The sequence below is a fragment of the Cucumis sativus genome, chromosome 6 (assembly GCF_000004075.3).
Source record: "Cucumis sativus cultivar 9930 chromosome 6, Cucumber_9930_V3, whole genome shotgun sequence".
Taxonomy (NCBI): Eukaryota; Viridiplantae; Streptophyta; class Magnoliopsida; order Cucurbitales; family Cucurbitaceae; genus Cucumis; species Cucumis sativus.
This window is the reverse complement of record NC_026660.2, coordinates 26,099,177-26,113,118: the sequence shown is the minus strand read 5'-3', so window position 1 is coordinate 26,113,118 and position 13,942 is coordinate 26,099,177. Positions and strand designations below refer to the sequence as shown.

The following is a 13,942-nucleotide window of genomic DNA, read 5'->3' as shown; positions in this document are numbered from 1 at the left end:
ACCTCAATAATTATAAATCCAAATGACTCAGTTTGAGATATAATTATTTTTGTTGATCGAGTTCACACTGATCTACCATGAATGCAGTAAAAAGTATATTTCTTTTTAAGGATATAGAAAAAGCCTGTACTGCAGAGCATGTAGATTTAACAATTCAACATAGTGGGTGGGAATTGAGCATTGAGAATGAACACTCAAGACTCAGCATTGGACCATATTCTATTAAAACCTTGAAGCTGGTTCTGATCTTACGGCCCGTGAAATGTTGGGACTGGGAGTGAGCTTTCTTTCCAAGTCCGGCTAAATATTACATACGTACATATAGAATATATTAAACTAAATTCTCGTTGAAATTCTAATTTAACAACCTTGCAGGTCACGCCATTTGAGGTAAACCAGTCCTGCGCGATAATGAGTATACGCCCCAGCAACTACTAAAATGTGGAATAGTTGGTGGCTGTGGCCAGCAATGTCAAATTTTCCAGGCATCCATCGCTCCGGAATTCTTGATGCATAAACAAGGGCTCCAAGACCATACAATATCCCCATCAGTATCTCATACCCTGTTGTGTGGAGTGCTTCAGGTGAGCCCCAGAACAGGATAAGCTTGTGTAGAATAGGGGCAATCCCACACAAGCCCATGCCAAGGAAGAGGGATGCTCGAAAAGTGCGATATTCGGGGCTTTGAAACATTGGCAGCAGAGACACCAAGATAGTTGCAATTCCCAGTAGAGTAATGAACCCCATATAGAGACTGCAAAAGAAGGGGTAGCACATGAAGGAGTAGTAAACTGGGGGGTAGAAGGAGGTAGATATAAGGGCCGCAATTCCGGCATAGTCTAGTCTGAGCATTATGTACGAGACACGCTCAGAGTGGCAGGAAAGAAGGTGGCAAGTGCTGCTGGCAAGCAGGCAAAACATGGCTCCGCCCAAGAATGCGAAGAAAGGCCACCGGGTGATTGGTCTCATAGCTAAGGGTGCAATCATGTTGGCAACCTCCTCCTTCATACTTCTCTGGATTAAATCAAGAAGATAAGAACAGAGAAAACAATTAGAGGAATATAAAATCAAGTTCTTCTGAACGAATCCCCAGGAAAAAGGTAAGAAACTAATGTCTAATTCCATAGAATCCAATAAAATAACCTGGGAATCCCAATATTAGAATTAAGCATACAGCTTACCAGAACACAGTCATCAGTTTGATTTCCATGGGAGAATCGCTCAGGCAAACAATTGTATAGAAGTTCCACAACATGCCAACGAGATAGTGATGAAAGCATATCCATTGAAGGCATTGCAATCTTCAACTCCTCCCTGAGCTTCTGCAGATCAGGGAAGTGAGGCAACGAAGGAAGGCACGTCAAGAGTTCTTCTTGCAATTTGTGCAAATCAGCTTTTCTCAATGCGTCAGGCAAATGTTGAAGAGGATGAATGTCAACAACGTCAGGAATCTTTGTTGCAGTGTATATGGTCAAGGAGAGAAAGAGGAAAAATCCAATTAAATGCCTGAAACGTACAGTATTCAAATGCAGCAGGAGGCGACATGAAAAGAAGAAAATATCAGTTTACTGCATAGCAAAGAATATGCGAGATTCATTGCATAACTTGATGCTGAACATAAGCGCAAAGCACAAAATTTCTTGATGAATAAAAAGGATTATGGCCCATAGTATAATTTAAAACAAGTTCCAAATGTTTCCAAAGGAAAGGGGGGAAAAGAGGGGCAAATAACCCAACCCACTATAGAACTGAGAGTTGACGATTGTTAGAAATTATTCAACTAAAGTCTTCAAGACATATGTATAAAGCAACTTCTTTAACAGTGGATGAACCTAATCTCTACAGCGGAAGCTAATTACAGATTTATTCAAGCTTTGATTTATACTCCTTATAGATTTATTCTATTACAAGTCCCAATGCCTTATCAGAAAATATTATTAATTAACTACTCCTGTCTCTCCAGCTACTAATCTCAAAAGAATTACATCAAAAAAAGATGTAGTAGGCACCATGGCGTTCGAGAAACAAAATTTCCGTATTGTGCACAACGCTCCACAGATTACATAACATAATGATCTAAACATATTACTGGGTATATCTAATATAAACTTTGACGATCCAATTAGTAATTAAATTTAAGAACAATGCTGATTCGCAATCTTCATGTTTTGTAGTCTAAGCTTGTAATTGATCAAAATTTCACAATGTCAAAGCAAAAAAAGTACCAGCTATCGTCTTCTCAATCTCATGAAAATGAAAATTTTGCTAATTTTAATTAAAAACCCTCAAAGAACAGTAGCTAGCAAAATGAAGTGTAAAGCCTTACGTCCAAACATTAAGAGTCTCATTGTGAATGGAAAAGATGCTGAGCAGTGTCTGCTTCATAGGCCAATCAGCACGGTAATGGCCCAAAATGAATTCATTATCCCTCAAGTAGGCTGGTAGAGCGTGGTACTCAACCAGCTGATACTTCACCTTCTTCCAAAGCCTTTTCCCTTTTCCCTCCTTCGAAGAATACTTATGATGACCCTCATTTGTTTCAGCAGAAATTTTAAATTTCTCAGTCACTTCCTCATATGCATCCATATCCATCTCCTGCTCAACCAAACAAACAATGTGCAATGAACAATATAACCAACCAATATTATTCTCCAAGTCAAACGATTCAAAATAAGAAACAATTCAAAACTGTCTCAAGCAATATCATAAACCTCCTATTTTCCCGCCATGATTGACTAACCGAACAAAAGTCTTGAAATCGAATATTAGAAAATGCAATATGCCAAAATATCAAACCAAACAAAGACAACAAAACCATTCTCACGTCCTGTTTTTCCAAAAAAACGCTCAGATGTAAAATTAGAAGCGAAAAACACGTCCAGAACTCGGTGAATTAAAGAAGAAAAGAAATCCCCAGAAGAAGAAAACAACAAAAATAATAATAATAAGATACCTATAATTTGGAAGAAACCCAGAATAATATAGGACAGAAGCAAACCCTCGTCCCCTCCTGCAGCAAGAAGGGGAAAAAATGAAAATTACCGGACAAAATCCTGCAAGAGGGGGAATAAGAAGGGAAGCAAAGAAAAAGGAAAATGCATTGAAGTAGGGAAAAGGGGAAAAAAAAAAAACTGACCACCAAAATTGCCAAGGAGATGGATCAATTCCGACGTCGGAGACCCCCAGAAGGAGAAAAGGCTTAGATGTTAACGAAAAGGAAGGTTTATATGTTATTGGGAGCGATGAAAAAGAGAAAGAGAGAGATTCGTTGGCAAGATGCGAAGATGCGATTTGGCAATGTACGAAATTGGCTGGTGGCGCAACTTCAATTTCTCCTCAATATAACCGCAGATTTTGATTTGATGTGTACCTTTCTTTCTCTTCCTTTTTTATTTGGCTTACTTAGTTTCTGCCTTTTACGTAATTAATTAAATAATTGAGTTGGTGATAACATAAAATTCTTCAAACCGCCACATTTGGTGAGCCTTTAATTCGATTTTTCTACTCATGTATCCTATTTGTCACTCTCTTTTCCTTTTTGGAACCTATATTCCTATTCTTAATCTTCTTTTATTACTCTCTATCTTTCACATTTTCAATTTTCTTTCAATTTTATTTTTCTATAATACTTAACCTTCTATTTTCACTCAATATTCGCTTTTTTCTCTTTATAGTAAAATATTTACCAATTAATTTAAACTTGATTGAGTTTCGTTGTTTTTTTAATTATTATTAAAACTAAATTTAAATTTTCAGTTCATCATTATTTAAACTTAAATAATTGTTGAAAACTTCAACTAAATATTTTGTAAAAAATTATAAATATACTTTTTGAATCTATAAACTAAATAAAAACAATAAAATCAAATTAAAAATTAAAAATTAAAAGTGTAAATATGTTAAAACCTATCTATCCAATAAAAATTAGACTCTAAAATTTAATACTAGAAGTTATTTTTTCTAGTTTTTTAATTAAAAACATCATTTTATATTTCTATATTTCATACTTGTATGAATTTAAAATATATGAAACTATAAATTTATTTATCTATTTTAATTATTTTACTTATTGGATTTATTTAAAAAGTAACGTGTCAAATTTAATTATGTGAATTAAATACCGACGTCTTTAGAGAGTGGACCTAAAAAAATATTGAATATGACATGTGGTATTGATGTTATTCACATAGGTTATTTAACTTCATCTTGAAACCAAAACAAAAGCAAGAAAATTAGGCACACTATGATGAAATTTGAAGTACAAAATGAGAAGTTTATGGTTAAACTTTGAAATTTTCGAAGTCTTATTTTAATTTATTAACTTTAATAGCCTTCAATGCTTCCACGATTGTTAAACAAATTATCTCGCATAAATATTGAATAAATTTTGTTGGATGTCCACATCTACTTTAAACAAGTGGATTTGATAATAGATTTTCAATTCTCCTTCCCTACTTTCTAAATATTTTATAGCCACATTGTAGGTATCCTCTCACATCTTATGCATTCAACTTTCATTTATATATATATATATATATCTGAGGGTGCTTAGTTCAATTTATACATATTTTACTTAATTTTGTAGGACAACATATTTGATCCTATGTTAGTTGGAAGTTAAAAGGAAACTTTTGAGAAATTGATTTCTAGATAGTTATCCATGGTGAAAATTAAATCATGGTAAATAGGTGTAATGAAAGTTGAATATTCAAAATTAAAAAAATATATTATTGATTGTTATCACACATATGGGAATGACTAAATATTTTATTTATTGGTTTAAGCTATAGATATATATGAGCTGTGTTAAGTATTCAAATTGCGCATTCACGGAAAGTTTCCTGGTATTAGTGATTTTGTATCTTGCATAGAGCTTGGACTTTATTGTTAAAATCTTTTACATGTTTACAGTTATAGAGCTAGACAACTAATATTTTTTTTTACTTTGGCAGATCAATTATACAGTAGTTATCATTAATTTACTATGGATCATATACATTGTTTGATTACATCGCCACGAATTCAAACCATAAAGATATGATCCAATATGTTAATGCTCAAATGATTTTAATAGAAAAAAAAAGTGGATATCATAAATATTTTTATTTGAAGGGATAAGGTTGGGGCTTCCATGTATTATTTTATTATGTGGTGTAATGACTAAGAGATGGCGGTTTCGTCTATAATCATCATTCTATTATTCTATTGTTTTGTAATGTAACGGACTTGTTTTTTTCTTCCAACTAACTCTTAATAATTTGTTTTAAAAAAATTATTAATAGTAATTAATTTGGTTTTCTATCTCCACAACTATCATGCTAGACCAACTTGGTTATTATTGATTTAACTGTTTTCTTTTTTTTTTCTGAAATTTAAATTTATGTTTATGTATCTAAATTTAACTTTTAAAAAATAGTTGAATATGAATTAAATGTTTTTAAAATAGATAAACAAACAAACAAAAAATTTACAAAAATTGGAATCACATGAAAGTAAAACTAAACAAGAAATCATCGGTGGATATTGAATTAGTAGGGGCGGCTAATCATCTCGGACTCTAACAACGTCGAAATGATGGTTGGGCCAACTGAGCCCTACATGGAAAATACACGCCGCCCGTATTTAGTTATGAGGCCCAATAATATGCATTCTAAAACCCCCGTCTTAGATTACTGCAAATCTATAATTGACGAGCACATAGCAGTTTTAAAAAAATTAAAAATATAACAAAGTTGATTGAGGATAGATTTTTACTGCATACATTCTTGCCTAACATTGATAGATTTAACCGATTTGGATATATTTGTAATATTTTTAAAACTTTGGTATGTACTAAAGGAATATGATTACAATATTGACAACTACCATTTATCATGAATGTTATTTTGTACTCACAGTTTTACTCCTTGTTGAAACTATCTCTTCCTATAGTGATTTCACGTTTTGAATTTATGCTTTTTGCAAATGTATTGTAATAAATGCTGAGGTGGAAAGTTAAACCCAAAACCTCTTGTCTACATGAAGATACATGTGTCAGTCGAGCTAAGCTCATGTCCGCGAATTTATGCTTTTTTTTTTATATCAATACTTTTATTAAAGATTGTTGTTACTGCATGCACTTCTAGTTGAGAATAAGGAAGGAAAGCTTTCTTTGAGGGGATCAATTCTCTGTTTTCTCCTTATATATCATTTCATAGGCAACCTGCCCATTTTATACACTGGTGTACGCCTACAATTAGAACACACAATAAAATACAAAAGAATAATAGACAGTATCAATAATTAATCTTACACTTCGCTGATGCTGATACCAGGCAAAATATTCCTTAAAACTGAATGTTAACCAATGAATGCTTCTAGATTATTTCCTCTTGCTTTCTGAATTTTCTAATCTGTATTTGTAGGATGAGATGAGGATTTTTAACTCTGATGACTGAGCTGCTGACTCGTGCTTGTGCTGATTGGGCCTAAGTTCTTCCTTAATACTTTTTACTCCATGTTCACTATTTTTGTTGTCGCGCGTTATATGTATGAAACACGCTAAAAATAGATTAGCTCTATTTATGCTATACACGTAAGGACCAAAAGTTGATGCGTTCAAATTCTCTATTTTCAATTTGTATTAAAAAATAATAAATAATTACAACATTTATATATATTATTTAATTTCTACTAAGTATCTATTATGTATACTTCATTGTATGTTCTTAATATATTTAGCTAAAAAATCACACCAAAAATATGTGGTAGATGTTATTGTTTTTTTTTTTTTTCGGTCAGGTGTTGTTCAATATACCGAATAGATATTTTTAAATATAGCACAATCAACCACCATATTTATTACAATTCAGTTTCAAATTTTACCGTATGCTATATGAATTAAAATATTGACCTGTTGAATTAAGAAATAGAAGTTGTAATTTTAACATGACGATCATGAAGTTTCATCGAAAAATCAGGTAGTAGTTCGATACAGAGTATTTTGCCGTCCATGCCCACGGCCGGGAGCGACTAGCTAGTGACTAATGACAGCATCATGGAAAAAATCAGCAGCCGCGTTTGTGTTTGGCGTTGAAAAATTAGTATCAGATGGCCCGGTTGCAAGTTGACTTTAAGATAAAATAAAAGTTAGGGCTTCTTTTCTTTTTCTTGTTTGGTAAAATAACATTTTCGAGAGTCCAGAATCCTAACGGAAAGAACCCGTACATACAGGAGGTATTAGTTAAAACTCCACCATATCCTTTAATTCTTTACTTTTTCCTCCCAACTTCCGATTCTAGGAGGCTGTGGCTTTATAATAACCTTCTACACACTTTCTTATGAGTGGGTAGTTTCATTTTTTAAAATTAAACACACAAAACATACTATCTACACTTTTTAACTTCCCACATTTTTTTTATGTGTTCTTTACCATTCGTTTAAAAAATCTAAGCTAAATTTAAAGTTTGTTTTTATTTTTTAAATTTGACAAGGAGTTCAACAATTATAAAAGGATGTTGCAAATTATAACGTGAGAGAGGAGGAAAATAGGCTTGATAAAAGAAACAAAAAGGAAAAAACAACATGTTAACCAAACGAGGATCAAATAATTAATCAACCTAGTGTGTTAAGGGATTTTCTGTGTTTGGTACTCAGTGTGGTTTGCTTCATAGATGAAGAGATATTAGATGGTAGGGAGTTCCATTTTAAATAAAACTTATTTGACAATGTAAGAATAGCTATGTTAAATGAGAGTAAGATCCCTTCATTAATTTTTCCTATGTGGAATTGTTCTTTTTTATTTTGTCAATTTAAGTTTTATAAAGTTCCGATACAAAATGAAGTTTTAGGGGATACTTGAGAAATGGGAGAAAATTGTTTTTGTAGAGGGCAATAATACGGCCTTTTGTACACACAAAATCTCTTTTATGGTTTCAACCAATAATCGAGAAAAGGAAATCATTCCTATCCTTTATCGAAAAAATAGAAGAAAAAAGGGAAGTCTACAATATATTATTGTAAGTACTGGAACAATAAATAAAATGTACAGAACAAATTGTAACAAACTAGATTTTTCAATAAATCTTCATACTTGTTAGTTCTTCTTTGGTTGACGTATTTGACGTGTGAATGGTTGAATTGCTGATTTAGTTTCATACTCACAATGGTTGAATTGTTGACTTTGTATTGCACGCCTGGCATTCTCCACAGTTACCATATTCGATCTATACATCCCTACAATAATTTTCATTGGTTCTACATTTTTATCATATCCATTGAGTTGCCAGTTGCATCTAAAACATTCTACAGGAATTCAAAATAATTATTGGTAATTATATAAATATATTTGATCCCCAACCTGCCAAATATTAGCTGTGTTTTATCTTTGAAGTAGTTACAAAACAGTAGCTCTTGAAATTAAGATATTTTATATTGAGATTAATATATAGAGGGCAAGCAGTTTGAGCCATACCATGCCCATCCGAACACTTTACTTGGCATGTGGTTACAAGGTTTGAAAAGTCAATAAGATCGATGGTGATATTAATTCCAAATGCATAAATGATGAGAAATGGATCCCATTCATTTCAATGTGAACTGTGATTCAGCCCCTCTCCTCAAATTTCAGCTCTTTTTCTATATCCTTTCAAAATTAATTAGTTTGGAATTTTCCCAACAAACGAAATAGAATGTACTATTCGTATTCAAAGTCTTCCATAGTGGGACACATCAACAAAAATTGTTGATCTAATTTATACCGATAATGTTTAAAAGTGAGTGGGTTAAAGGTTAATATGTATATATATATTTTTGACTGATAGTAAAAAGTAAAAGAGAGGGGGAATATGTTTTTGAGTAGGCAGAATAGGTTGGAATCTCCCGTCAAATTAGAGTCACATCCCAAAATTAATTGGCCACGTCAGCATCCCATACTTGGTTTTTTTTTTTTTTTTTAATACAAATAAATAAATAAATTGTTTAGAAAAAGAGCTCGGCCTAAACCGGTCCTTGGGGCCAACTCTGACGGTCCCTGAAACCTGAGGTCAGAAACTCAGAATTAAAGACATACAGTGGGTGATAGAAATTCAAGTTTCCAACCTCCTTTTCAGTTCTTCATCAACAATATTCATATTGAATAAAAAAGAAATAAAGAAAAATTAAATAACTTTTCTCTCGTCATTGGTCAGTTATATTGCTTTTAATAATAAGTTCTGAACTTTAACACTTAATCATGCTGATTTAGTCAAATTAGCATAAGTTCCAATTTGGGATGAACTTCTAAGGTTATGGTTCAAATTGGTACCTTAAATGTTTATAATGAACATAAAACTACAACTCCGATTAAAAACGAAACTGCTGTTTCGTTTCTTAAATTTGTGTTAGTTCATATTCCAATATTTTCAGACCGCCGTTCTAAAACAATGAACGATAGATATGTGTAGGGATGAGATGGAGATTAGAAAAATCATTATAATAGAGGCTGAGGGTGGGACCCAGCCCTAGGTTAAAAGGACCCAGTTGGGTTTTGCAGATCTTACACGTTTCGAGCAGATGGGAGCTTTCAGTTCTTACGTTCCTTCTGAACCATTTTATAAGTACCCATTACCCAACTCACCAACTTCATTCCCTTCTTCTTTACCTTCTCTATCTCTCTCTCTCAAATTTTCAGAAAAAAATAAAATAAAATCAGAAATTATTTTTCCTTCTTCTTCTTCCTCTGTCTCTGAATTTGTTTCGTATAATAATTTCTTCTTCTTATTGTTTTGTTGGTGTGCTTTAATCGTTTAAGTGTGTGATCTGGAAAACGTCACGTCCTTTTGTTCAGAATTGAGATTCTTGACGTGCATCGTGTAGAGAGCAATCAAAGAAAGGCGTCAGACTCATTTACTCGTGTGTATAGTCTGTGATTAATTAATTTTTATATCTATATCTATATATATATATATATAGCTTAAGATTAAGCTTCTACTTCAAAAACAATTAAGGCCAACTTCCCCAACGCACGCGACCCACACGCGCACTTGGGATTCTTGAGTTGAAGGATTTGGTTTAGAGATAGGGAGGTAATGGGGAACTGTCAGGCGGCGGAGGCAGCGACGGTGGTGATTCAACACCCTGGTAATCAAAAGATCGAGAGGATTTATTGGTCTGTAAGTGCACACGAGATCATGAACTCTAACCCTGGCCATTACGTTGCTCTCCTTATCACTTCCTCTACTATGAAGTCCGAAAATGGAACTCCCATCAAACAGCTCAAGCTCCTCCGCCCTGACGACACGCTTCTCATCGGCCACGTCTATCGCCTTATCACTTTCGAAGGTATTTTTCTTTTTCTTTATTTTTAACAATTATATTATACACGCACACACTTACTTTTCTCGCAATGCAACAATAGAACAAGTACATTGGTTGAATAGTTTTTTAATAAATATTCTTAAAGTTGGAAGAAGAAAAACAAAACTTTAGTGCATGTCACAGGCTTTACCCATCTTTTATGCAATCTAGTCAATATCGGATAAAAATATGTCATACGTACAGTAGGTTTTTTTTCCTAAAGATTTCTTTTATCATGTGTAAAAAAAGATGCAGCAATAAGGAAAAAAACTATGCTGCGCCTAATAATTACTCTTAAATTTAAAGGGATGTTCATTACTAAACACAATGATGAATCTGATCATATGATTCGCCTATCTCTATTTTTTTTACCACTCTCGCATATCTTTATCCTTGATATGCCGACCACACAGTTGAATTATACTTAAAAGTAAGCTATTTTGTTAAGAGTTCGAAATATAAATGAATGATTTTATTTTAAACTTATATAAAAATGGTCCTCTCTTTAATATAATATAAGGAGATAGTGAGATGGAACTTCCCAAGTAATATAATATAAGGAGATGGTGAGATCAAACTTATCAGCTTCAAAGTTAAAAGTGTTTTCTGTTATAGTTGAGTTGGACTTATTTAAACAAATAAAACGGTTATTAGAGAGACTGGAGTGGGTTGCTAACTAAATTTAATGTGTGTATTGTGTGCTAAATTGGGAATTTTCTTTCCTCTTTCAGATGTACTGAAGGAGTTTGCTGCAAAGAAATGTGTGAAATTAGGAAAGTTGCTGAAAGAGGGAGGAGCGCTTTCGGTTGGGATGAAGATAAAGGGCTCAGATTCTGGTTCAAATCCGAATGCTAATTCTAAATCCCAAAATTACATGAAGGTAATCAAATACCCCATAACCCTTAATCATGCTCCAAATCCCAAAAGGGGATTTTTCCTTTTCTTTTCTTAAAAAATCCATTGGTTGGGGGTAAATATCGCGATTTATTGAATTTCGTTTTTCATGATTACACTCTGATTAAAGCCAAGAAATAAAAGAAAAAACAAAAAGTTGTTTTTTCTGAATAAAGAAGCATCTGAAATTGGTTTGAAATTTAAGGCCACAAATATCGAGGGAAAAGGCTTTTTATGGGTCACCTCATGAATCTTGTCAGGAATTGAAGTAGAGCTGTACACACCAGCGGTATTCAATTTTTATATCATCTTCAACTCAGATATATTCACTCAACCCAGTTCTTTTTTTTTTTTTTTTTTCTTTTTCGAAAATGAAAAAAAGTTCAACTTCATTATAAATTAAGGATTAAAAAAATAATAATAAATAAAAGGGGAAATTTCTTTTATCAGCTTTCGCAAGCATTCTCTGCATGTTGTCTTATAGATTTAGAAAGGAAGAAAAAAAAAGTTTGCTTAACTTAAAAGTTGAATTAATTATTCAGGGGACCAAATCATAATGGGGTTTGCCTGTATATTGAAACTAACTCATTTTCAATTTGAGTTCCATTTCCCACAGACTTCATCAACAATTTTATATTGAAATCTAGAGGTTTTAACTCTTGAGAACGTTTACAAGTGACCCTCTTTAAAAAAAAAAGGACAATGATTGAATACAATTTGTCCATTGAAAAAAGTCAAAATTTCTTGTTATTTTGAAAAACTGGAGTATGCAAAGATATAGGTGCAACACAACCAATCAACACTCTAATACTTTTTCTTTTCAAAACAACACTTTCTAGCTCCTTTCTCCTTTCTCTCTTTTGCTGATATATATATTAAAAAGAAAAAAAATCTAAATAACATGGCCTTTTCTTTGATCATAATCATAAAGTAGAAAGATATTTGTTTGCTTGCTCTTTACAAAGTCGATAACCAATATCTTCAAATGAACGTGAACAATCCTACTTTTTGATCATTGGAGTCAAATCAAAAACATTATGCTAAAATAATGATATTTTCGCAGCCGGAGCAGGATGCCGAACACCGCCTCGAAAACAGCAACGCCGGAAGCAGCGGCGGTGGAAGAGGACAGAGAGGTATGGGAAGACATTATGGTGGTGGAAGTCAATGGAGGCCAGCCTTACAAAGCATTGCAGAAATTGGAATTAATTGAAAAGGAAAAAAAGGGAAAGGGAAAAGGAAAGGCAATATATGAACAAAAACCAAAACAAAAAAATTGGCCTTTCGCTTTCATGATCTTCAATGAATAATTACTACAAGAAGTTAACGTCAAAATCTCAATCTTTATCTTTTATATATACCTCTTTTTATATTTTTCTCTTTATTATTTAGATACGTCTCTTTGTGTATTTGCAGTAGTACTTTTATTACTTCTTTCTATCTAATTTTAAATTAGTGTACGGAACTTCATTAGTTGAGGTGCTTTAGTTTTCTTTTTTAAATGTAAATTATTGGCAATTACTTTAATGATCGTCTGCCTTAATTAACTTCCTTTTATTTCATTTTCAATTAATTGCATCATATGCCATGTTTGATAATGTGTTTAGGCTGATAACTAAGTGTGACGATATATCATACAAAATTGTATTACCAATAATGGTAGATGTTTGGTGTATTATTATTTTCATTAAATGTTTGGTGTATTAATTGCATAAATACAACCGAATTCTATGGTTTAATAAGAAATTTTTTATTTTTCTATTCCACTTGCCTTCTACCATTGTAATAAATTATTGTTAATGTGCAAGATGTTAATTAACTTTCATCCATACATTTAAAACTTTCCATAAGGAGTTTTTGGCTTATATAGTTGGGAGTAGAAGTATTATTCCAGTTAGAATTATATATTAACCATTTCAAATAAACTCGAGTTTGCCAATATACAATAATTATTTCTACAAAAGTCACGAGCTTTTCAAATATATTAAAATGAAAAGAAATAACAAAGTATAACTTTTTTTTTGTCATTTTTCTATAATTATAAATGAGTTATCAACTCATTTTATTATATGAAAAATAAAATTTCCATGCATTCTCTTTAATTTAATTAAATGTATATCATTAAAGTGTTTTCTAATATATGGAATTACAGACATGTACATATCTCAATTCACATAATTCATAAACTCAATCAAAAGTTTTGACATTTAAACGCTCTACTATTGATGGAATAATTGATAGGTGAGATTTGTGATCTATATAATTGAAAAAATATATATATAATATGCACTTCAAAATTCTAATGTCAGATATATTATATTTCCAAAAATAAGTATATATATATATAATCTAAAATTTATAAAAAAAAACCAATTAGAGATTTGTTTAATCTCTAAAGATATAATGCGTTATTATTCTTTCCAACTGTTCATATCCAGATTTATACATTATGTAGTCTAAAAGCATATGGTTTTGAGATCATATATGATTACAATAATTGAGCCAATCATTCATACGCATGCTGCATATCCCACAAAACAAAAAGGATATACCCCACTATATTATATATTTATGGATTCACTTGAATCATCTCCAAAGATTCTAATTATTCCTTAATCACTCATTGTTCTCCTATATCTATAATATATATATTCAAAATCTATATGTACGAGGCTTCAATCGAATTCCCATATGCCTTCCATTGATCTCACATCAATTATTCTTCAATTTGGCT

General features: G+C 32.1%; 2 protein-coding genes across 4 annotated transcripts; one reads left to right on the top strand and one right to left on the bottom strand.

Moving 5' to 3' along the window:
* Nucleotides 1-7: 7 nt before the first annotated feature.
* LOC101222564 (heptahelical transmembrane protein 4) lies at nucleotides 8-3,379 on the bottom strand. 3 transcript variants are annotated; one of them, XM_004141807.3, is made up of 5 exons: nucleotides 3,137-3,379; nucleotides 2,954-3,010; nucleotides 2,327-2,595; nucleotides 1,182-1,506; nucleotides 8-1,014 (listed from the first exon to the last, which is right to left on the bottom strand). In XM_004141807.3, exons 3-5 carry the CDS (start codon nucleotides 2,590-2,592, stop codon nucleotides 361-363), a joined length of 1,245 nt encoding a protein of 414 aa, XP_004141855.1. In that variant the 5' UTR covers nucleotides 2,593-2,595; nucleotides 2,954-3,010; nucleotides 3,137-3,379; the 3' UTR covers nucleotides 8-360. The 3 variants fall into 3 exon arrangements, with proteins under 3 accessions (XP_004141855.1, XP_031743741.1, XP_004141856.1); XM_031887881.1 differs by having other exon boundaries at nucleotides 2,954-3,053; nucleotides 3,137-3,339; XM_004141808.3 differs by lacking the exon at nucleotides 2,954-3,010 and having other exon boundaries at nucleotides 3,137-3,340.
* Nucleotides 3,380-9,540: 6,161 nt separating this feature from the next.
* Nucleotides 9,541-12,765, top strand: LOC101222947 (hypothetical protein). Its single transcript, XM_004141809.3, has 3 exons — nucleotides 9,541-10,299; nucleotides 11,046-11,194; nucleotides 12,272-12,765. Exons 1-3 carry the CDS (start codon nucleotides 10,047-10,049, stop codon nucleotides 12,419-12,421), a joined length of 552 nt encoding a protein of 183 aa, XP_004141857.1. The 5' UTR covers nucleotides 9,541-10,046; the 3' UTR covers nucleotides 12,422-12,765.
* The last annotated feature ends 1,177 nt before the right edge of the window (nucleotides 12,766-13,942 follow it).